General features: G+C 40.9%; 1 protein-coding gene across 4 annotated transcripts in view; it reads right to left on the reverse strand.

The window, feature by feature from the left end:
- Positions 1-23,935, reverse strand: part of IDUA (alpha-L-iduronidase) — a 60,940-nt gene that overhangs the window by 6,299 nt on the left and 30,706 nt on the right. The window contains exons 3-16 of one of the 4 annotated variants that reach the window (XR_014897363.1): positions 18,370-18,452; positions 17,630-17,737; positions 16,875-16,970; positions 16,093-16,295; positions 15,511-15,690; positions 13,681-13,897; positions 12,881-13,096; positions 12,347-12,468; positions 10,849-10,974; positions 9,994-10,070; positions 9,099-9,199; positions 3,878-6,254; positions 2,354-2,424; positions 583-667 (exon numbers count right to left, since the gene is read on the reverse strand). Coding sequence is in view for 1 of the 4 variants with exons in the window: in XM_085317508.1 (XP_085173634.1) it covers positions 6,154-6,254; positions 9,099-9,199; positions 9,994-10,070; positions 10,849-10,974; positions 12,347-12,468; positions 12,881-13,096; positions 13,681-13,897; positions 15,511-15,690; positions 16,093-16,295; positions 16,875-16,970; positions 17,630-17,737; positions 18,370-18,452 (1,630 nt within the window). In the remaining 3 variants the exon portion in view is untranslated. Of the gene's footprint in view, positions 1-582; positions 2,425-2,906; positions 6,255-9,098; positions 9,200-9,993; positions 10,071-10,848; positions 10,975-12,346; positions 12,469-12,880; positions 13,097-13,680; positions 13,898-15,510; positions 15,691-16,092; positions 16,296-16,874; positions 16,971-17,629; positions 17,738-18,369; positions 18,453-23,935 lie in introns of those variants that run through there. The other 3 variants (XR_014897362.1, XR_014897366.1, XM_085317508.1) reach the window with 3 other exon arrangements.

Below are 23,935 nucleotides of genomic sequence, written 5' to 3' on the forward strand. Positions count from 1 at the left end.
GTTTGCTTTTCTTTCTTTCCAGGGGCCTGCTAAAAATATACTTCTGATTCTAACCTTAAGCACAGAAACCAGACCTCTTGGTCTTGAAGTTGTCATTCAGCTAATTAAAAAAAGAAAACCATAGTTTGGACTAGCATGTTTTTCCTGAAAAACACATGAAAAATGCCTGTTTTTTGTAAATTGTGTGCAATACAGTATTGATATTTAAATTTTCAAGGGAACACTGATGACAGGATTTGTCAATAAATTTTTTTTTTAAAAAAAAACTGTCACTGCTTTTGTTACACACTGTTGGGGAGCAGGGAGAGTAGGGCTGCTCTCTGTGGTAAGGTGAGCTGCTAGTCAAAGGCAGCCCTCATGCAACTGGGCAGTGTCCCCCAACGAGGGCAGTGCAGTACCAAGCAGGGGACACAGGGCAGAGGTAGTGACAGGGACAGGTCCCACCAAGAGCACTATGATCAACAGGCAAATGCATGGTGACAAGGCAGGTCCAGGGTCCACCCAGGGAGTCCAGGCAGTTAGTCAGGACAGCAGGACACAGGGCTGGGCACAGGCATACCTACAAAACGGCTCCTCTCTTACCAATGTTCTCCATTTAAATTCTGAAGCTATAAAATCCTCTTGAACAACAGCTCTGAGATGAGGTTGATAATGTGATCCTTGCTGCCTGTATATAAGTAAATATCATTACTTCTGGTATGTCCAAATTATCAAAAGTCTGCAGAGGATTTCTAATAACATGCTGCATGAAGAATGCAGCAAAGCAGCTGTTCCTGTAAATAACACTAGGCTGTTTCTTCAATTGAGCAGTTAGTTGCATTTCATATGGCATATGTGATAATTTAACTCCATTACTTCATAATCCAGCCTCAGTATTTGAGAGAGACACAGCTGATTGGTAGACTTTTTGGCCAAGGAGTTCAAAGATACGTGGAACCAAAAGCACAATATCCAGACAATCCCATGTAGGAAAAGTGGAACCTGCATTATTTTTCCTCAAACATGTATTTCCCATTACTCTTCAGAGAGTCACATTCACTTTGAATGTTTCCTTTGAATAAAACTACCAGTCCAGAATGCCCCAAGCAACTGAACCSTGCAGTTTGTCAGCAATCTGTATCTTCCAGGTCATCATTACTGAAGAAACATTGAAAACCAAGTTGGATAGCCTCTGCCTCTGTGTACTTACATGGTATATAGCACAAGGTTGGTATCAGGTGAAGAGCTTCAGAACACTACACCGTAAAACAGCTTCTGCAAGATGCTTGCACAGTCTATTATACAATGCCAATGATTATCTATTGCATCTGTTGGAAGGAACATGTGAAATGCTGACTAAAGACTCTTCTCCAGTGCCAGAGACAATATTCCAGGGAAGCATGGAGCTCTTTCAAGCTTGCTTTTCCCAAAATTTCCAGCTAGGACTCCTAAGCCTCTCAGCTAGCAGAGACTAAGAGTGAAAACTGAAAACTGTTTTTTGCTCTGCTGGTCTACAAAAGGTACCTTGAAGGGAAGCAAGATCGTGAACTACCACCTAAAGCTGAAGACAGAAATGGAAGAGCAGCAGACAATACAAGAGAAAAAAAATACAGATGGAGAATATAAAATGTTGAAAAAAATATTAGCCTTTTGTTCTGGACTAAGTGCAAGGTCAATGCATTGATTGAATATTCACCAATTGCTCCCCTCTCACACAAGGGAGTATTAGGGTGGAGTTCTGTGAACTTAGGACTTGTATCACAATCAATTAGACAACATTAACCCCTACCTGAAGGAGCCTATCCTTTGGCCAAGATATACAGATCAATACTACAAATTCTAAAGCAGTGAGATTTTTAAATGCCTGCATTTACATTATCTGTATGATCAGATTAACTGAGAGTTCAAGCAAGCAGGAACTAGATGCTAAACTCCTTTTTGTGCTTCGTATAGTCTACCTACAAGGGCTAAGCATTAAAATTCCTTCTCTGCCATGCTGTTTTGAGCCTCCAGGGATACTGGAGAATAGCAATTATTCTAGGAGAACATGCTGCTTAGTTGTACATGACCCATGAGCCTGGCTTGCATTTGGAGGAACTGGGAGAACACATCTAGTTCCCATCAGGCTTGCAAACAGGCCCTTATCATACGATCTGGTTAGTTAGCGAACGGAGTAATTAGCTCCTTTCTGTTTCTCTCCACAGACTACAAAGACTAGGCAGCGTGGGCAGGCAGGTAGGTGTACATTCTGCTTTGATTTAGAATTTTCATCCCATTGAGTTAGACATATAAAAGAATATGTCTAGAGGCAGACACACTTTGGCCTGGCCTTGGAGCTGGCTGGATGTGTTACAAACAACACTTGCTATCTTACCTTTAATAAACCAGGCTGTTTTTCCTGACTATAAGCGTGTACGTAGGTCCTTCTCCTGCATAAACTTTCTGCTAGCAAGAGAAAAGAAAAAGCTGTTTACAAATGAAGAAGACTGTTGTTTTGTCCTCAGAAAGTCCTTTGGTACAACAGAGTGGCTATGACTGTGCAACAACAGAAGGAACCCTGCAAGGATTTTGACCTTCACATATCAGTAAACCTCCTACCACAAGGACACTGCAAGTTCTGAGATCTGATGCTATAGTATCATGTCGTATTAGACCAGTTTTCCCCTTGGGCTCACACAAGAGTGCCTAGGACTGTAGTAACTACGCACAAGACTATATACTCGAATTCTGAAATTTTTTATGCTCACACTCCCTACATGCTTCATGTATACATAATGTTGGAACTTGGTGTAAATTCCATAAATCAAGGTGTCTTCTATACCTTGAGAACAGACTTTACTTCACGTGATTATTTGTCTATCTGAGTTTTCAGCTGTTTCCAAAACACAATGATCTTTTTTTACTGGATTCATGTGAAAATGAATGGAAAGATTAAAAACTGATTTTACTGCATTATTAAAAAGATGGTAATAAATGCAACACATACATACACTGTTAGATAATATAAAATATTCCTGTGAAAGTTTTCTCCCTGTACAGGTTTTAATAATCAGCTGCAAAACTGTTACATAACCTTAGAAGGTTTTGCTTAAAGGGCAGCCAAACAATCTCATCTTGCAGTTAAGATTTCCTTCTTTGTATTGTTTGCCAGCAAGAGATATATTAGAGTGCTCATCAGTCGTGCTTTGGTTCTGATTCTGGTTCTGCTAAGTTCATGCAACTCCACTTAGCATTATGCTGGAACTTACAAAAACTAAAGCATGAGGTGAAGCTCACAATTGCTGTGGTGAAGAAGGAGATGCTAGAGTTGAAGGATTAAGGATGAAATGTTAGAAGCCCTACAAGATGGACTCAGTGACAGATCATTACAGAAAAGTCAAGTTTCATATATTAAATAGTAATTTGTTTCTAGAAGTTTAATTATAAAAAAGAACAGAGCAGCCCAAACTTATGTACTTGGTGGAAAATAAAATGCAGCCTGGAAATATCAAACCATCTTCTCTGCTGCCTTTTTTAGTCTTCCTCATTGACTAAAGGAGTATGTTTACATGAAGTTCAGCAAAGCTGCAAATGCTGAATATTCAAAATCTGCACAGCCAGCCCACCATTTTTGTTCAGCTTTGGTTTCCACAAACATTTGCCAGTGCCAAGAAAAAGCCTGAAAAAGCATTGTGCCAGTAGAAATATTCCAGAACACGCTTCCACACTCTGGATAATGTTAAGGGTAGAAGCCCTAAAGGAGGGACCTAGTGACAGATCTTCAAAGTGGTTGGACCTAATCATTCTAAGAGATTTGATTTTATTTGCAGTTATCACATGCTCTGCTATGACCTTGCAAATAAAATTCCTGCTTTTGGGGAAGTTTTAACAGGCAATCTGACAATGACTGAAATTTTACCTTGAAACTTTGGAGAAATACCATCCTCACTTCGCCTTCTAATAAGACAAAAAAAGTAAGCATGAGAATTAGAAGTCAGAGCAAAGAGGCAGCTACAAGCCTTCTGTCTACCTCYGCTGGGGAGTAGAAATCCTGGGCCAGGAGAATTTCCAGCGTAAAACCTTCTAAAAGATGGTAACATCCTCTAATGGAAATTACTTGCCATAGTGACAGTTTTAAAAACAGTGAAAGAATGAGATGACTGAATCGTCATTAATGTACTACACTTCTGCAAAAGCCAAGTAATCCAGTAGGACTTAACAGCTCTGTGGCATCACTTTATACTGGTAAATTAATATGCCTTAACTGCTGGATTTGTTTAACTGCATTTTCTGATTCCTCACTTAGAGATAATTACAACAGCTTTGAGATGTATTTTAGTCTAATTTACTGCTCTCTCCTTCCAAGTGGAAATTTTCATTAACTCTTTTTTTGTACCTGGGAAACTAATGAATTGAGTTACCTCAAATCTCCTTTTTCTGTTCTGCACCACCACAAGCTTCTATGGGTGAGAAACTGATAGATTAGGATGCTGCACAGGCTTCTTACTCAAAAATTAGTAAGAGATAAAATGTTTTATCTGAATTCTGAGACAACATTCTGAGCCAACATTCAACATAAGCACATGAAAAAGAAGGTAAGGAGATAACAAGCCTTTTCTGATATATACTGACTTTTTACATATGTGTCTTTTCCATGCTGTAAAAGTGAGGCCATTTGAGGTGGTTTAGATCTCTTCTACTGTGCAAACTTGATTTTCTGTCTGAGATTTGAATGTTTCACCAAATGTACAAGCTTTGTTGTTATGCTGGTGAAGCAGTCGATGTCAGCAAAGAGAGCAGTAGGGGAGTTGTTTGTGTGACAAAGCTGTTCCTCTAACAGAAAACATTCCAGCTGTTTTCACTGGCATTATCCTTCCCTGTACAAGCATTTTAAAGGCAGAGTTCAAAGTGCTCTACTTGTGAAAAAGGGAGAGTAAAAAAAACGTCCCTGCAACTTCAGGGCACTTTTTGTTACATAAAGTGATTGGCATTTGCATGGACATCCAGTGAAGTACCCCATTATCGCAGGCAATAACACACTTGTGAACATGCTTTGCAAAACACAGAAGGTCAAACTGTTCTTGGTTAGTTTCCTAACTGACAATCAGTAGCAGCCCTCTGTTACATACACGGCATACAAAAGCATGCCCTGCTATAGCATGAAAACATAAAAGGCTCCAACTACCATTTTAACTTTCTCCTGGCCACCCAAAGCCTTGTCTCATCTCACTTACTGTTTCAGTGTGAGACTCCAGAAAAAAGGTCTGCTGGGGAGGGAGACGCCAGCTCTAAAGACTGCAGAAAGCCAGGCTAGGTGAGCACAGTGGAGAGAAAGAGGGGCTTTTAAGGCTAGTGGCTTCACCACAATGAAGAAGCAGTTAAGGGGCCTGTACCAACACAAAAATCACAATGCTGCAAGCAGAAGACTTAGGCTAAAGCAGAGAGCAGGACAGGCAAGTGAATCTTAAAGCCAGAGCTTTCTGTGTGAACTTCTCCCTTTGAGGATGAGCTGCTACTCCTTCCTTTGCTTGTGTGATGGGAATAGTTCTGGCATGCAAGTAACAGCCTCATATGCAAAAGTGGCTGTGTAGAAACCTCTGTATAAGTAAGCAAAGAACCTCTTATCTCTGGAGACAGGACAAGCGCTCTCAAATAACCCAGCAGAGCACATGTGAATAACCTGTGGTGTAGCTGGGGATGTGTGGGGACTCTTCAAGCTCTGGATGTGTCTGTCCTGTGGTCATGCAGTTTTCCATCACCCCATTATGACAGTCAGCCTGGATGCTGAGGGCAGGCAATGCTGTCTCTTACATGTCCTCCTGGTTCCTTTGCTGCCATCCAATTGCATTTTGTTGCTTTCATACATATTTGGCTGTTCCTGGCATTAGTTAAGTGTGATATAGGAAATAATAACTATTTATTCCCATAATTCCTAAATACCAAACCAAATCCTAGTCCTTTAGCAGCCTTTTACGATATTACCAGTTGCATTGTTGGATATGGCTGGTTTATAATGTTGCCTTTGAGTTCTGAAGAGTTAATAGTGTAGTTGCTTCTAACTTGCATTCCTACTTGCTTCATCAGGTCCCTTCTGTACTCCCTCCTCAGCTTGGGAGGAGTTTATTTTTCTGGGGAGTTGTCATCTGCAGGGAGCATACACCACCCAGCCACCAAGCCAGGCACCACTTTTCAGATTCACTTGAAAGTTTCAACATATTCCACAGGAACAGAGGGCAGGCCTGCCTTCCCCCAGTAGTCAATGGCACGCACTCTGTAAAAGCCGGAGACTGAGCATCCTGCAAATGAGAAGGTTAGACATGGTCATTTCAAAAGGCTGACATCCGTGGTGCATGGAGGATGTGGAGCAGGCGCTGGTCTTAAAAAACACAGGTTTGAGGAACAGACTGAGGAAGTGGTGAAATCAGTTCTGCACCCTAAGTAAGTGTGTCCTACCTGTCTATCTATAAATGGTTATAACTTTCTCAGAACCAAGTGCTAGCCCTTCTCTTTTTGCATCAAGGACCTCCTCTCTCCTTATTATGATTTTGGAGTTCAGTTACATGACTGCTTTCCCAGCAGTCCCTTTGGAACAGGGCTATCGCAACTTCTCTGACCAATAACAACTGCTTCCCTTTTTTCTGACTCACTTGAATATCTGGCTTTTATTATGTATTTGGAACAGGTTATGTGTGGACAGGACAACAAAGGAACAGAACAAGGAGCATGCTGACTGAAAACTCTCTGCTCAACTCAAGAGACAACCCTATCCAAAGGTATGTAAGTTGCTGTTCTACAGCTTTACTGGTTTTCATGCTTGCTCCTGGTCCAAGAAGGCAGTCTTCACTATCATAGACCTACACCTCACAAACAATACAAATATGAGTTTTCTTATCTACTGTCTTGTTTTTTGTATGTGTTTGCATATTTCATGGTTTTCTTCTTAAAAAATAAGGCTAGAAATAATGAGTAAGGCAAAAGAACCTAGCAATAAAGGCTGTTGAGATATGGGATTTTTTTAAGCTTTCTTTTCTCCTTTCTCATTGAAACAAACAATTAAATCTGGTACATTCTGCAAATTTGAAATACTGTAGGATAACGAGTTCTAAACTCAGGGACCTGCCTTAGCCATGACTTACAGTCTTTGCTTTTCTGCGCAGCCTTTACATTGCAATAATGGCTCTGAACATTATCGTGTGCCCACTACTAAATCCTAAGCTTTATTCAGGTTAAGGTGAGTTGCATTTCTGGCAAAATTGTCTCTGAATTGCTCATTAGTAAGTATCACTTTGAGGCAAGGTTCATATACTCTGTTTCATACAGCTCTGATCAGTGCCTGATTCAGTAACACCTCTTGGACTGAGCGATAGCGTGAATTAGACCACTTACATAACAAAACAAAACAAAACAAAAAAGAAAACATCCTCAGCTTCTTTCATCCTTATTCATCAATATGTGTTTCTATTGCACTGAGGCTATACTTGAAGAGATACAGCCACAGACTTTAAGGGAAGCTTTGCCTGGTGACAAAGATGAAACTCACATTCTTTTAATGTGAAACACCTAAAACCTAGGCAGCTAGTCAAAGCTAGTTAGAAAGTTGATTTGTACCAAAGATAGGGATCCATCCTTGGTTAGGTATTCAGACAGCCAGGACAAACTGTCCTGTTCTTATAGRAGAGAGCCTTAGTAGCTTGAATTTGGCAAGCTGCAATCCAGTCAAAAGGTATGGAAATGGGGATGGATGACCAAGAGGAGAGCAGAAGTGTGGGCTTACTGAGCAGCTCAGAACACAATAAGTGAAAAACAGCCAACTCCTCTATGAAAGGGATGTGACATCACACTTACTGTAGGTCGACTGCATGTCCTTGGGCAGTTAACAGGACAGTTATGCAAAAATAAGCGTTACAAGGTAGCTTACTCCTCTCTCCCTACCCCAAAAGGAGAGTAAGAAAAGTATTTGTCTCACATTTAGGCTAAGTCATGACCAGTATCTGTAGGACTGAGTCTAAACTTCAGTCTTCGCTGCTGTGAGTCTAGAACTAAGAGCAGGAAAATTAGCACAATGCCAGTTTTGCAAGCTCCGTCAGTCACCTGTAGCAGCAGTGTCAGATATTTTTGTCCATGTTGTCCATTTTGCAGTCCCCTTCTGTCCCAGGATGCCAGACTAAGTCATTCCCACAGCTGTTGGTCTGGGACCTCTGTGTCACTCCCACCAATGRAGATGGCAGCAGAGGGCATACACTAGGCTATGTGGACTGTCCAGACTTGTTCTGCTGCTGCAGAAGTAAAAGTTGCAAGCAAGGACCAGTCTGACTCTCCATGAAGTTAGCTGGCAGAACTGTCCTGCTGAGGGACACAGCTATTGTGAAAGAGGCAGGAATGCGTCATACTGACTTCTGGCCTCCTCTGCTGCAATGATCAAATCTAGAGTAAGGAAGAGAAAGCAGGCCCCTCACATATAAATAAAGAATAGCTTCTTACTATCTATTATGAAGTACAGCTGGTAACAACTGTCCTGATAAACCTTCTCTCTTAAGTTGCCCCACTAGAAACTGAGTGAACTAAGCGGTCCTTGTATCCGAGACAGTCTCTGCTTTGTTTGAGTGGAATGGGTATGGTACAAGTCCTATCAGAAAGCATCTGTGCGTCAGGTTTGTATCTTCCAAGTAAGTCTACAAAACATATGCAGCACTTGCTGACAGAACAAGTGCTGTTTACCGTGTGTCTGACTTAGTATAGTAAAAGGTGGAGCAATTTTTTTGTTCTAATTTTTGCACGAATCTATGTAAGAAATGTGAGGCTAAGGACAGAGATAGAGAAAATTCTTGGCCTCTCAGGGAGCTTACCAGACCCATGGCTGGGTAATTTTGGTTTCTGGTAAGCAATTTACTCACAGTATACTCCTAACAAAGCCCTCATGACTACTGTCAATAAATGCCCATACTTGAGAAAAGGCTTTCACTGAGAATCTGGTCCTAAAAGATAGGATCCTAAAGGAAGGGTCACACTATCATTTGTAACGGGAATGTATACCACTCAGCAAGGTATGTATTTTCAGTCGTCATTAAATGAAGCTTCATACTATCATGACTGCAAGTAGTAACATCACAGATCACCAAATACGTGCGCTGTGGCCTTACCTGGGCTGTAGACCCAGAGAGTGAATATTGTGTCTTTGGCATTAATTCGCTGGTATGCTTTTCCATCTGGTGAGAATTCCACTTCAAATGTCTTTATACATCTAGAAGAGAAACCAGACAGGCTAGTAATTACAGCTGATAACGCACTGAAGGATTAGATCCTTATCTCAAGGCCATTTTAACGAAGAAGGACAGAAGTAGGGAAATTTTTAGAAGACTCATTTCCACCAAATACGAGCTGGTGTTGTCTTGCTCCTGCTAATTATGGGTTAGCATATATCATCAGTATGAGCAGATTCCACAGCTCCAATAGCCCACAGAAGTGCACCCAGACTGACTTGCTAATGCTGTGTATATGGCACATTTGAAACTGATAAACATATTTTATTCTCATATCAAGGGTTATCAAAGCTGACCAGACTTAAGGGAGTTTGGCTTGAAAAAAGAATGAAGCCAGCGCTTTCTGAGTGCAGTCTGGATGTATAATGGACAGCCACTCACTGTCCATAGAAGGTTTCTAGTCTAGTATAGATTGTGGAAACAAGGAATTGGTAGTTTTCTCTTCCAGCCCACAACTCCACAGAAGATTGGCCTACACTTTTATTGTGGATTTTCCTATCTGCTCTGCAGGAAACAAGGCCCTCCAAATGCCATTGGGTGCTTATCAGCCACTGGCTGATTCTCTTGTTCAGACAGCAGATTAGTTAGGATTGTTCTCCACGGGTATTGCATGTGGATCCTACAGTTCATCTTGCCAAACAAAAGCAGTGTAGCATCTCTCAGGGAATTAGTAATTATTAATTAATGATCATTTCACTTTATAGAACTGATGGCAACATAGAGAATCATGTGCTGGTGAATTGGTTATATCCATTTTACTTTGAAACATTCTTACCTTGAATTCACACAGCCATCATCCCAGAACACAATAATCTGCCCCTTAGTGAGCGGGATCAAACGAACACCAGTCACCTGCCCAAAGACAATTGCCCCTGTAAGAAAGCTGTACAAACCAGCCAGGTCAGATGTTCTATGCTCATCCTGCCTTTAATTTTTTTCTTTTGATTCATTCCTTTGAGAGGAGGGGAAAAAACCAAGATTCCTAGCCCTGTGGCTTTGTAGCCCAAGTCTTCAAGGTGTCCAGTACTCTCAACCACCTGATCACTTGCTGAGGAACTTCAGGGCTCTGGGTGCCATTATGAACCCACTTCTCAGCCAAGATTGAACAAGTAAATATAGATCAGATGTCTAATCCATGACAGTCACGATTTTAGCTACAAATTTCCAATGAGAATTGTTGTGAAGCCTGATAGTACATGACATTCAAAGCCTGCCGGGATGCAAACCTGTCTAACATGCTCTGGGTGACTCTGCTTGAGCAGGGGGGTTGGACTAGATGATCTCCAGAGGTCCCTTCCAACCTTACTGATTCTATGATTCTGATTCTGTGACATGATTTAGGGGAAAAGAAAGATACTGCATTTTCATAACTACATTATTATTTTACTGTCATTGGTAAGCTTAGATTTATTTCAGTGATAATTCCAACCACTTTCTGTGAAATGTTTTATCTTGAATTATGCCTTGGAGTGCCTTCTTTTCTAAGGAGAGAAGACTGTTTAGTTACTAAGTCATTGTACTTTAACAGATTGTAGGCCCAAATGCTAGTCTACTTCTTAGTAAGATTTAAAGAAGTACTGTGGATGCAATTTCTAATTCGGTATCTCTCATGGTAAAACACAGTACATACTTGATCAGGAACAGAATGAGGTCTTGCACAGATGTGGATAAGAAAGACTGAAGGAACCGGGAAATCCTGTTTCAGGGTCAGGATGCCGCCTTCAGGAAATGGAAATGGACCTGTTGCCACTGGATCCTGTGGAGCCAAACAGAAGCTTTATGAATAATCTTTCACTATCATTACAGCTATTAATGCCTAACTGCTAGATCAACGTAAAGTAACTACATATTTACTTTGGGTTGTAAATTTCTATTACAGCTGTAAACACATGCTGATAAGTGGCTAAAAATTACAAACATACTCTAGTCAGGGAGACTGTTTTCTATCTATCTAGCCTGTCTTCCAGCCCTTCAGGGAACATGCAGAGTTTTTCTATCCTACAGATTGGGTAGACCACAGATACCATGTGGGATTGCCATAGGGGAATCATGTTTTTAAATAATCAGACTATCACTTCTAGTAGCCTCCCAGGCATACTTTTCAGGCTAGTGTTTTTTACAAACCCCTCTCCTATATCTTCGCTGTGGATTTACAACATACAGTGAACGTTATTCCTAATTACAAGAACAGATACTCAGCTGGTCTAAGAAAATAAGGTATCACAAGACGGCTAAGAGGTTCTAAAAACTTGCTGCTGCATCGTAGAAGTAAGATCCTACAGGATCCCACAGGCCTTTGCAAATAGTCGGTTAAGGTAACTGGGAAGAGAAAATATAGTACTACACACCCAAGTCAGAAGGCAATTATGATCTGTGGGCCCAGAAGGGGTAAATGTGGTCTCCTTTACTTTAACCTGTGGGCCTCAATGCATAGGGAAACTATGGGAGAAGGAGCAGAAGTGACAGGCTGCACATATATCCTGTTAGGAAGCAGTCTGGTCATAAGTTTTCTCAGTAAGAGCAGAAATCTGAGAACTTACTGTTCTGTCCCTGCTCATGTATACTCAGAATTGGTAAGGATGAGGCAAAACAGCAAGCCTTCCTAAGAGACCCTGAAAGAGGCCAGGAAGAGAAGCCAAGACCCTGAACTTGCTCTAAGTAGTTTCTATCTTGAGGAGCTATTAGTGCTCCGTTATAGAAGGAGTTTCTTTTCACTCTCTGCTGAGTCAATCTGACCGGGCCTTAACTCACTCAGGGTCAGGTGTCTTGTTAGGGGTGATGAGCAGAAACAGTCTCAAAGCTCATGGAAATTTCACAGCATAAATAGACCTTGCTCCAGAGCAACTCTGCCTCCTTAGCTGAGGGTAGGCCAGTCACTTTGCCAAGTGTAGCAAATAGTGAAGAAGCTGATGCTCTACATTTATATAACACAAATGTAAAGGTACCAGTTGACTGTAAGTTGCATTTCTCTGAGTGGCTGCAAGTCCATTTTCACACATGTATCTAAGATGTGCATGATTGTAGATTAAGTAAATCCTGAATACCTGGTATCTTATCTGCTTAGCTGTAGCTACCAATTCACAGGTAGTTTACCCATTACAATATCTCAATGAAACACATGGTCATACCTCAGCATCCCTTATTTGCTGGAACTGTTCTGGGGAAGGAAAGTCAGGGCTTCCTAGTTTTTTCCATATCAGGTAGGGATTGGTTTGGTTGTTGTCCAGATAGTATGTCACATAAACCAGCTCTTTGGGAACACAAACAAAAGAGAGTAAACCCTTCACTTAGATCTAAAGACTAACTAGAATAAATTTAGCAGAAAATGTTGAAGTCTACCTTCTCAAAAATGATTTCAGGACTTCAGAACCTGGCTTCTAGTCACAAGCCCAGGGCTAGCACTCTTAAAAATGTCTATAACTCATATTTTTCAGCTCATATTACTTCCATATCCAGAATAGAAACTACCTTATATATTCATAGGTGTTGCATATATCTCTTTGACAACTGTGTAATCATCTCAGGGGAGCTCAAAGGACTGAGAGTTATAGTTAGCAAATGCAAGTCCCACTCTTGCCATGAAATGCAGATCTGTAGAAATGCTTCAGCATGGTATCTCCTAAGGATCAATGATATGAGCTGCCTACATGGTGCTTTCTTACCTTCAAGTTTGGGGAAGTGGGTGGCATTCACAATGACAGTACTGATGTTGGGTGAAGTCCTGTTATCTTCACTTAAATACATTAGTAGAGTAGCTTGCCAACTGTCAGAGGGCTGCAGCTCAGCTGGCATGTGCAGAGATGCCAGGACACCAATTGTGCTGTTCTCTGTGCTTTCGGCTTCACTGCTGTTTACTTCTGCAAAAATCTGTTTTTCTCCTTTAAGAAACCCAATAACTCAGTAAGCACCACTGCATTTTTGATATAGGAAAGAGCAAAAAACAAGGGGTGAGCTGTAGGCTGAACTGTGCTTTAGATTATTTTACCAGGGATAGCATCAGTCAGGCTTGGTGGTGGGTTTTACAGCTGCAGAGCACCCACATACTACTGCAATTCTTTTGCTTAACTGTTCATTAAGCAGATTCTAAGCATGCAACAGTGAAATAAGACTTTAATACGCTGGATAGGTCTTCCAGGTATGAGGGTCTCTTAAAGACATCTGCAGCCTTAAAGACAACTGCAGCAAGTAACAATCCACAAAAAATGAATGGTTGGCATAGAGGGAGTATAAACAAGGTAGTAGGGTTAATTAAGGGGATGACAGACTGTCAGGAAGATATCCTGAGCTATTAATTTCTCAGAGGAAATGGAAAGTTCATTTCCTTAACATTCACACCAAGTAAACAGAGGGTAGGGGAAATTTAGCTTTTATTGGGTGATACAGATGAAATAATATCTCTCAGACATGAAGCTCGCAGATAGGTGAGATTATTGATGAGCTTTTTAATCAGTGGTTACCATACCTAGCAGTGCCAGCAAGCCCATGACAGTCAGTACTGGTTTCCGCACCATCTGGACATGTGCTGGCTTCGTATTGTTCATCTGAAACCGTGCTGTAAGAGTCCGCTGTGTGAAGTAATGGGGGTAGTAGCTCAGGAAGGCATTGTCATTACTCAATAAAGTATAATTGATGGTGTTGTTAAGTTTGGAAATGAGCAGGTTTTGATGCTGGATGATTACCTGCAAAATCATAGAAAAGACGGAACTCTACACTGGAGGAAAGTCAACAAAYGCACGATGTCTTCTTTTCGAAACTTTGTATCATATTGAAAAAAGCTGTCATACTGTCATTTAGAAAAGTCTGAAGAAAGAACACTGTTTCTCATAGCTTTTAGAGAAACTAATTATTTAATGATGGTTTGTAAATAAGTCACTGAAAATTTTTAAATCCACACACAATTTAGCCCCAAAAAAGCCTCTGAAATGACTATTTCATGACTAGTTATATGCATAAATTATTAATATATTTCCTTAGCTACTGCCCTACAAGTAATATTCCTCTGGCTTGAATATAAGGTTAGTAATCTGGATTTACTAGGTAATCATAATAGAATAAATTTGAGTGGCTCTCCAGTTCTGCAGTTACTTTGTACTCATTACATTATCTTCCCCCTGGCAGCTGGTCTTGGATTCTGTTTGTTAGAAAGAATTCTGTTCCTCAACAAGTAATTTTACCCACTTGGTGCTAATGTGGAACTAGATTTTTCCCAATATTTCACTGACAACAGTGCTGTTTGCTGGCAAAATTTTAGCACTCCTAAGCTCTCTGCTTTCCAAACTGTGCCTAAGTATCAGAGTGAAACAGATCATCAGAAATCTGACAGCAGAAGAGATCTCACAATTATGGTCCTGAAGTACGTGTACTTGACAACACAGGGCTCCACTTCTTACCTACCCAAATGTTAATTTTCTATTGGATGTGTTTTTTTTCTCCCTTCATATCACCACCTCATTATACACTATCTACTCACTGCTATTTGCTCTCAGCAAACCACCCGCAATGTAGTCAGCGACTTGCTGCTTAGGAGGAGCCTCCTTCTCTATGAAGGCTATAGGAGCTGGGAGCCTCTGTCTCTACTGGAGCCACTGGAGTTGTATCCTGTTTCTGGGTGATGCTTCCAAGGTTGGGCATTCGTGCTTTCTGTAGGAGAGATTGGACTCAAGATGCTGTATAGTGGATCACAAGCCAACAGGAATGCAGTGGGGCTGCCCTTATGCGGGCACAAACACTCAGCTTGCTCTGAGGCCAGGCTACAATTCCTGTAAGGGTGGCAATGCTGTGCATTCTCCTTTCCTTCTGCTTTTCTGATTAAGATCACTGACAGTAGTAAGACCATTGGCAGTAATAACAAGATCAGGTACAGAGTCGTTATTCAAAGCCAAAGAATAACCCTGTGCTGACAGCTCAGTAGACTAATTATTTCCTATGTCTCTTAGTGAGGTGAGAGGATCTAATGTCCAACAGAAACGAGGTAATAGGAGTATTTATAGTGGGAAGATTGTGTGTATAGTCTTATCAGTTGGATCTAACTAGAAGACTGTACACAATTTCTCATACATTCTGCAACATGTGGAAGGCTAGTTCTTGGGGTTTTTTAAAGGGAAGGTGAGAAAAATTAAGGCAAACTAAATAAAGCTACTGAGAACAGAGTATTCAGGGAAAACAGTGGTTTGTATAGGTGACTCTATTTTTCTGACTAGCCATTTAAAAACTGACTGTAAGTCTACTTTTGCAACTGCACTAGTGCTTCAGGAGACCATACGGTGACAAGACTGTCAGTGAACTGAGTTACCTTTACCACCATAGCTGCATAGGTCACATCAGCTCGCCACAACTGTGGAATTGACCATCCAACCATTGGATCTGCTTCATCATTGTATATGGGAACAGAAGCAAAATTTGGAAACAACTTCTGAATTTGCTCAACTGCTTCCACTTCTTGTTGCAATATGTAGAGAGAATTCCCACTGCCCTGCAACAATATTTTGTATCTGTTTAGTGAAAGTGAGAAAATAGTGACAAATGTACAGTATTCTCTGAAAATATGTCCTTGGTATTTCTGAAGAACAGAGGATGAGACAAAATTTACCTAATCCACTATGGTGTGTGCTGTTTGGAAGAGCTCATTCTAGAAGATAAAATGCAAAAGAAATAGAGGAGTTGTTTCCACCTGGGAATAAAGCACAAGCAAATTTGCTTCGAGTTGAAAATTTTCAATTGAACATTTTCAAACATTCTTTAGAATAGGTAGCTATTCTTCCTGCTACAAGCAAGACACTCATCTGACAGTCACCTTCAGAAATTAGAATAAAATCAAATTTGACACTGAACTGATTACGAAATAACTTCCTTCAAACTGAATTCTTGGACTGACCTTTTTATGTAGAGAGATGTAGTCCAGCCTTATGCCAGTCTCTCCTGTGAAGAAGTTGGTTCCATTGTAGCAGTGATATAGAAGACTCCAGCATATGGGTGACTTGGGGAAGGGGTGGAAGGAGTCTCCTGGCCCACCAAATTTCAGCAGAGGACTGGCTGCTCTTAATCCTTCTGAGCAAGCATCATAATAGTTGAGAAATCCTGAAGTGCAAGCAGATGCATGCATCAAAGATGATAACTCAAAACAGAATCTTGATATAAAACTAAGGGGAGATGTTATAATTCTTTCTATTATGCATTCATTGTTAGGAAACATACTCAATGAACCTCAGAAGCTGGAACTACTCTTTTCCGTGCACTGATGACACCAAATGTCAAAATCTCAGCTTCATTCAGGTTCTTCCTCCAAAGACCTTGTGAGAATAGGTTCCTAAAGGATGCATCAACCAATAACAGTTTTCCTCCAACTCCACCATTGCCCTCCTACGCCATAACACAATTTTATATCCAAATAATGAACAAGGTCTTATTAACATAACTTCTGTTCTGTTTTCCCTTTTCTGCTATCCCCATATTTATACTAATTTCCCCAAGCAGGGAAAATGTGCCTATTACAGTCAGTAGCATGACCTGAGTAAAGCATACTAAATACACCTTAACATTTCTTATCTATCTCATTTCTTTGCTAGTATCTTTACTCCCTCCCTGTTTCACCCCAGCACTCACATTATTAGAGTAGTAAGTGCTACAGAACATACCTTTCACTGTCACAGAACTTACCTTTCACTGTCATAGACACGTTATCAAAGTCATGGTGATCTGGTTCATTCCAAGTTTCAAAATTCCATTTAGAAACATGTTCCAATCCGTATCTATCTATATAAGAGGCTTCATTTAGTAATGAGCTTCAGTTTATGCACAAACAATTTCTATCAGTCTTGTATTCCATGTGAGGTTTAGCAGCCAGAGCTACAACAGGGTGTAAATACTGTTTATTTTTAATAATCAGGGAAATATGATTTTGATAATTTTGAAATGATTTTTCATTTTGGATCAAATACAGCAATATTTGAAAAAGATGAAAGGATCTACCCAAAAAATTAGAGATTAGGATGATGTGGATTATAGACTTGTGGTCAGGGCACTCATCTAACTTGTGGGATACTCAGGTTCAGGCTTCTCTGTGGTTGGGAGATATTTGAATCTGTCATGTGAGCAGGATTCAATTTACCATGCCCTAGGGAGAACCAGCAGCTTATGGCCACAACCACATGAAGAAGCTGGAACTCCGTCCTCAGAAGCAGGCCAAGTGTGGTGCACACATTACTTGTTCAGGGTGCTGCTCTTGGGTCAGCAGAAAGGGGACTACTGCTCCACCAGCTGGTTGTTCTGACATGAGTCTTCTGTTCTGAAATCCAGTGTTTTGTTATTGATTGCAATCCAAAGAACTTTAGGAGATAGTCAGAAATTGGGATTATAATACCCTAAACTGTCAGGTAGTTCATTTTTGTTTTTTATTTTTGAGGGGAACTTACCTATATATCTCCTGGCCAGCAGTCTAATCAAGTTCCTCCACCTTACCACCTGGTCTTTATCTTCAAAATCTATAAAATACCCTGATGGACTTCCCATCAACTCAAATCCTAAAATAGATACAAAAGATTAGTTTCCCTTTTTTTTTTTTTTTTTGTAAATGGTATTTCCTTTTGATTAACTCAGAGTTTATTGTATTATCTAACACTAACTGGTCAATGAAGAAGAACAGATAATGAAGTAGCATCCCTTAAATAGGGTTTCTTTCCTGTTCCTACATGTTTTCCACAGGCATACTTCAGATCTGAGGCTGCTTACTCTTGGTTCTTATCAATGACATTATCCAAAGTAAAACTTAAATCACAACTTCAAGGTTGAAGTGGAACTTCAGATTTTGCATGTTTGCAGAAAGGGAAGCTACACCTCAAAGATCCGCTTCTCTAGCCTCTTCCTCGGTACAAAGTTTTCTCCTCTTCAGGAGAACTCATTTCACAATTCATGTATCTCAGACTAGTTTTTAAAGTGATATAAAAGCAATAGGAGGATGTTGCCTTAATTGCTCCAACGGTGTTTTTTGCAGAGTTAGTATTTACATTTACAGAAGGTAAATGCAAGTAAAAAAAAAAACCCTGAATTTTGATCAAAGTTATCCTTGGCAAAGCTCACTAAGAATTGGCTGATAATCGCACAATATGGGCAAACAGATACAAACCAAGCTGTGGAGACAGGTAGCTGCCCCTACCTGGAATTAGTTTATTCTCCCAGAGGTGATCCATAAGGTTATCCAAGGCAGTAAAATTGTAGTGAAGTTTTCCATTTGTCACTCTGAAGTATAAAGGTAATAGAAAATACAAACATAAATATTGTAGCAAAGGCAGCACTTGGTTGTAGATAATGGGTCAGACGACTGCAATTTCTTGGCTCTCAAAATTTACATGTAGGATTCTTGAGACTGGATACAAATTTCCTTTCTTTGTTCACAGTGCAGAAGCAGGTTTTTTCTCTTGCCCAGCCCATGCTGTATTCCTCTCCCAAAAACAGGAACAGAAGCATTATAACAAAGCTGAACAGTGAAGTTCTCAGCAGGGTGTGAAGATCACTAACTTTTTTGAAGTGAAATTCACCCATATTTTCATTTGCTATCTTGCTATTTTGGGTTCCATTTGATAAGCTACCGCTAGGTCAGCTGGCCTCCCCCTTAGCTCATATGCAGTCCTTCTTAATAATCTTTAGTTTGTAACACAATATAGTTTTCTTAGCAGTACTACTTACAGGTTTAGTACCAACTGAGAAATACCTCTCTTTCTCAGGAAGCACTGAATTTATTTGTATGTTGAATTGACTGTAATTTTTACTTCAGTGTTAGCATTTGCTGACTATCTCTTCTGTGGCTCTCTAGATCTCAGGCTGCAATAACTTGTATTTCCAACTTGCATCTGTATTTAAAGCCTGCACCATTTCTGCCAGGTTTGAACTCTTGGGATTAAAAACTTAAGAGTAGTTCCATGAAGTATTTCCTTCATGTCAGTGAATTTTGCAAGACCATAGTAAAATTCTGGGAATGCACCAACAGGTGAACAGTAGAGTTCTTCTGTGCAGGGGCCAAAAACTGGGATTTGCAATCTATGTATGCTACACTTGAAGCAATATTTTAAATTCCTGAAAGACTTTCTTTGCTGGTATCCAAATGAAACATATAAAATGTTATGTGTTGATCAATGTGTTTTTCCCTTAACTTTTGAACCTGTAGGCTGACAGGGTGGGAGATGTCTAATCAGTATGAAGTGCCAAATAGGAATTAAAAATAAACTTTTATTGACAATATTCTGGTAATGTAATTGACTGCCATTTAGCATAAGCCTTAGCCTGGTATCCAGTTTCTGTCCTCAGTATGCCCTGAGCAAAAGGCTTTGTAAGCACCTTTGAGGTCAGGCCCAGCCCTTGTCATTTAGGAGGGTTCCTGGTCTTGCCAGTGCATGTCAAAGCTGCTCTCTCCAGCCTTGCCACAGTGCCAAATTTAATAACTCTTGTACAGTTCAGCCCGGGCTCTGCCACTTCTGTCTTGCCTGCTCTGCTTCTGTGGAAAGCTGTATAAATCAGCTGCAGATGTAATGACCTACGTGTGATGGAAGAGGGAGAGACAGTTAAGTATAGGGACTGTTATCAGTGTTAGTAAGACAAACTGGGCACTTAGGTAGGAGTGGGAGTAGAGTAGCAAACAGAGGATCTCTTAAATCATGGCCTGGTTCTGTACTGAGATTCACAACTTGTTTCTCTGTCTGTTCTGAGTAGGGGAGGAGGACTCCAACCCTTTTAGACTGAAGGAAGAGGCTCTTCCCCTGTGCTTTCTTGCCAGGTGAGCGTTTCAGTTAAGAATTTCTAATAATAATCCTGAAGAGAAATAAGCTGAGTTGATAGAATTGCCTAGTGAAAAAGAATAGAGAAAACTATGCCATCTGAAGAGGACAAACTGCTGTCAGCATCTCTGACTGCTGTCTACTGATGCACATTACTAACTAGCAAACTCAGAGGAAAACAGGACAGGCAAAACAAAAATAAGCTAAGCCGTATCTACCGTACTAACTCCATCTGTGATGTAACCAAGCATACAACAGTCCCAATGTGGCCACGGTCTTTCACCAAAAATCTAAAGTTGTCTTTTCTCTTTTAAAATACATTCTATCACCACAATAGAAATTGTCGTGTCTGCAGCCACTGACTGGCTTACTGTTCCTGCCAGAAACAAATTATGGAGCTGTGAAAGAAGCAGATAGCAGAAAGAGATTCATTTACTTTCATGGCCATAACAACATTTTACAAATTACTCTTGAATTWAAGAATGGCTATTTGGAATTTTTTTTTCTCACTTAGAGATTTAAAAAGTTTGACAGTCCCATTCCAAAGTTCAAAGATATTTTGCTGCAAAATGTAGTTCTGCTCCCTGAGATCCATTAACTCTATTTTGAGTTATACCCTGTGTTCTATTGAAATATTTGCTTACATAAGCACTTACAGTCAGTGAGCATAAGAATCATTAACTTTACTGTCTTGTAAAAACTTAATAATGCTGTTCAAATAATAGCAAAGTAACAAGTGTCTTCCTGACTCTAGTTTAAGGTCTATACAGTATTATGTAAAAATATAACTAAATAAAGCTCTATCCTGCGCATTTATACTTAGGATTCCAGCATATCTCCATTTTTCTTCCAGTGTCCTTTTAAGTAAAACACCTAAAACAAAACACCATTGCTAACCATGACAGAAGTAATGGGATTTTAGGTGCTGTGTTATGTATGCAAAAATAGAGGCACTTCTTATGTCTTTTGGCTGATCTGCCATTTTATGAGAACCTTTTCTTGCTTGCAAATGGATTAGGCAGTAAGCTCCTGACTTAACAAGCTGACTATTTGAATGATACGACTGTCTGCTTTACACATCTTGACCTCATTCTTACTCATGCTACTCTACGTGTGTAAAATTGATGCTTAGTTTTTGMATTTTATAAGACCTGTATATGACTACTAGATATGAGGTGCTTGGAAACTGACTGCCATGTGTGAGACATAGCAATAACATTATCGGCTGCTATTATTTCCAAATATTCTCCATGGTGAAAATTTGGCTCAGCTGTCAGGCTGCCTTAAGGAGCAATATTAAACATTTGACCAAACTGATGACCAAATGGACTGATAATGAAATCAAAATTGTTACAGCTGTGTAACATGGTAAATCACTGACCCAGGACAAACTGACTTGACACAGTCAAAGTTGTTCAAAACAGCTTTGTACATCTGACCTACAACCTGTTTGTGCAGTATCATCTACCTGTGACTAGGTCCTTGGTAGCAAGCTCACAGACTTTTATAGTCTTTTACCTTCTTTTTTTTTTTTGCCTGATTCATTTCTGGTATCTTTGCTCTTAAATTGTGGCCACGGGATGCCACTGCCTGCCATGAGCAGGCAGAATCTGAGTCCATGTCATTTCAGTTGAATGCTTGCTAAGCTCTGGTTGTTCATTGTTTTCTGTTGAGTCTTTCTGACATGGAGCAGCAACTACTGTTCTGATAACTCCTTCTGTGCCTGCCTTTGAAAAGTTCCTCAGTCTGCAAGACTTGCCAGATAAGGCCTTCTTCTTCTTTAGTCATAACAAGCAAATATGCTCAACCATACTTACAGGCATTCGAGTAACAATGCCCTAGCAAGCCCCAGGCCTGAAAGCTGGTATACTCCAGGGACAGCTGTATGCTGGTGAAGTGTCCTTCCAGCCTTAGTCTGCCATAGTCCCAGGTCCCAACCCATTTTGCACATGCTATCTTCTGAGGGGAGAGAGTTGTGTGGTGAACACCATAGGGAAGGAGAGTAGCCTCTGAGACAACATGCAGTGAGATCACCAGACTGGATTACATTTTTATGACATCTTCAGTTTAAACTCATTCACTAACCTAAGTCCCTTGGGATGGAAGGTGTGAGTTAGCTTTGGTTGTCAACACCCTACATCACAGCCAGATATGCTCCATTTAGCATAACTGGATTCTGCTCCCAGATGGCAGTTATAGCTCCTACCATGCTCAACAGGTTGCATGTGCTGCTTCTTTTCTGACCTGAGTTGATCCGGTCCAGGGATATAATGGTAAGTTCAGGAAAGCAAACACACTCACAGACATTGGACCAAGTATCTTATCTATAAATAAGAAAGCAAGAAAACATAGGTAGGGAATGTTCCTTTCCCAGTAATCTTCAGTCAAGTATTGAATCTCTGATAACGCTTCAAGCAAACTTCATCAACTTTTCTTGTCATAATTGGAACAATATTCCAGGGAATAGGAAACCTTGAGGCTGATCCCATGTGGATAGGTCAGTCCCTCTTTAGGAATCCAAAGGTGCTATGTGGCATGACTATAACTAGAGGAATTTTGTTAAAGCAAGTTTTATCTGGCCTACTATTGATATCACCAGCAAATAAACATACACACACATTCACACATGCATGCACACGTACGCATGTATGTATATGAGAACAGGGCCTTTCTTATCCTTACATTCTCACTCAGCTGGTATTACCCCTCTTTGCTTTGCTGTTGGATGCAATTACCACACACATCAGAATCACACAATCACAGAAAGGGTAAGGCTGAAAGGGACCTCTGGAGATCATCTTGTCCAGACTCCATGCTAAAGCAGGGTCACCTAGAGCATGTTAGACAGGGTTGCATCCAAGTGAGTTTTGACTATCTCCAGAGAAGGAGACTCCACCACCTCTCTGGGCAACCTGTTCCAGGGCTCTGTCACTCTCACAGGGAAGAAATTCCCCCTCACACTCAGGTAGAACTTCCTGTGGTTCAGTTTTTGCCCACTGCCTCTTGTCCTGTCACATGGCACTACTGAAAAGAGTTCAGCCCCATCCCCTTGACATCCTCCCTTTAGGTACTTGTACACATTGATAAGATCCCCCCTCAGTCCTCTCCTCCCAGGCTGAACAAGCCCAGCTCTCGCAGCCGTTCCTCATAGGCAGGTGCTCCAGCCCTCTGATCATCTTCGTAGCCCTACGCTGGACTCTTTCCAGTAGCTCCATGTCTCTCTTGTACTGAGGAGCCCACAACTGGACGCAGTACTTGAGATGTGGTCTCACCAGAGCTGAGTAGAGGGATCAGAGCTGAGTAGAAATCATCTCCCTTGGCCTGCTGGCAATACTCTTCCCAATGCACCCCAGGATACCACTGGCCTTCCTGGCCACAAGGGCACATTGCTGGCTCCTAGTCAACTTGCTGTCCATCCCCACTCCCAGGTCCTTCTCTGCAGAGCTGTTTTCTAGCAGGTCAGACCCCAGCCTGTACTGGTGCAGAGTTATTCCACCCGAAGTGCAGAACTCTGCACTTGCCCCATTGAACCTCATTAGGTTTCTCTCTGCCCATCTCTCCAGCCTGTCCAAGTCTCTCTGAAGCTGACTGATGACCAATAATTCAGCTCACTTTCACCTGCGTCTAAGAACAGCAGTAGCAACTGGGCCAGATCTGTCTATTGCCTGCCTGCAACCTCTCTTCTGGTACATGGGTGGTAGCGACTGGCTGCAACCAGTCCTAAAAAAGCAGAGCCTGTTTATATCTCTGTGAGGAGCTTCTGCTAGGAAATACTGCAGGACCAGTGGCAAATGCAGCCAAAAAATAGAGATAGAAAACTTGCACAAGGTGTTGGCAATGGTGAGGTGCAAATAACACCTTTGCAGTAAGCAAAACTTTTCAGCGGGGTAGTGGCTGACCTAAGAATTGAAAGGCAAACTCTGTAAGGGAGCTACTCCAAAAAAATCTGTA

This window comes from Rhea americana, unplaced genomic scaffold, assembly GCF_003343005.1.
Source record: "Rhea americana isolate MKP2758 unplaced genomic scaffold, rheAme1 scaffold_115, whole genome shotgun sequence".
Lineage (NCBI taxonomy): Eukaryota > Metazoa > Chordata > Aves > Rheiformes > Rheidae > Rhea > Rhea americana.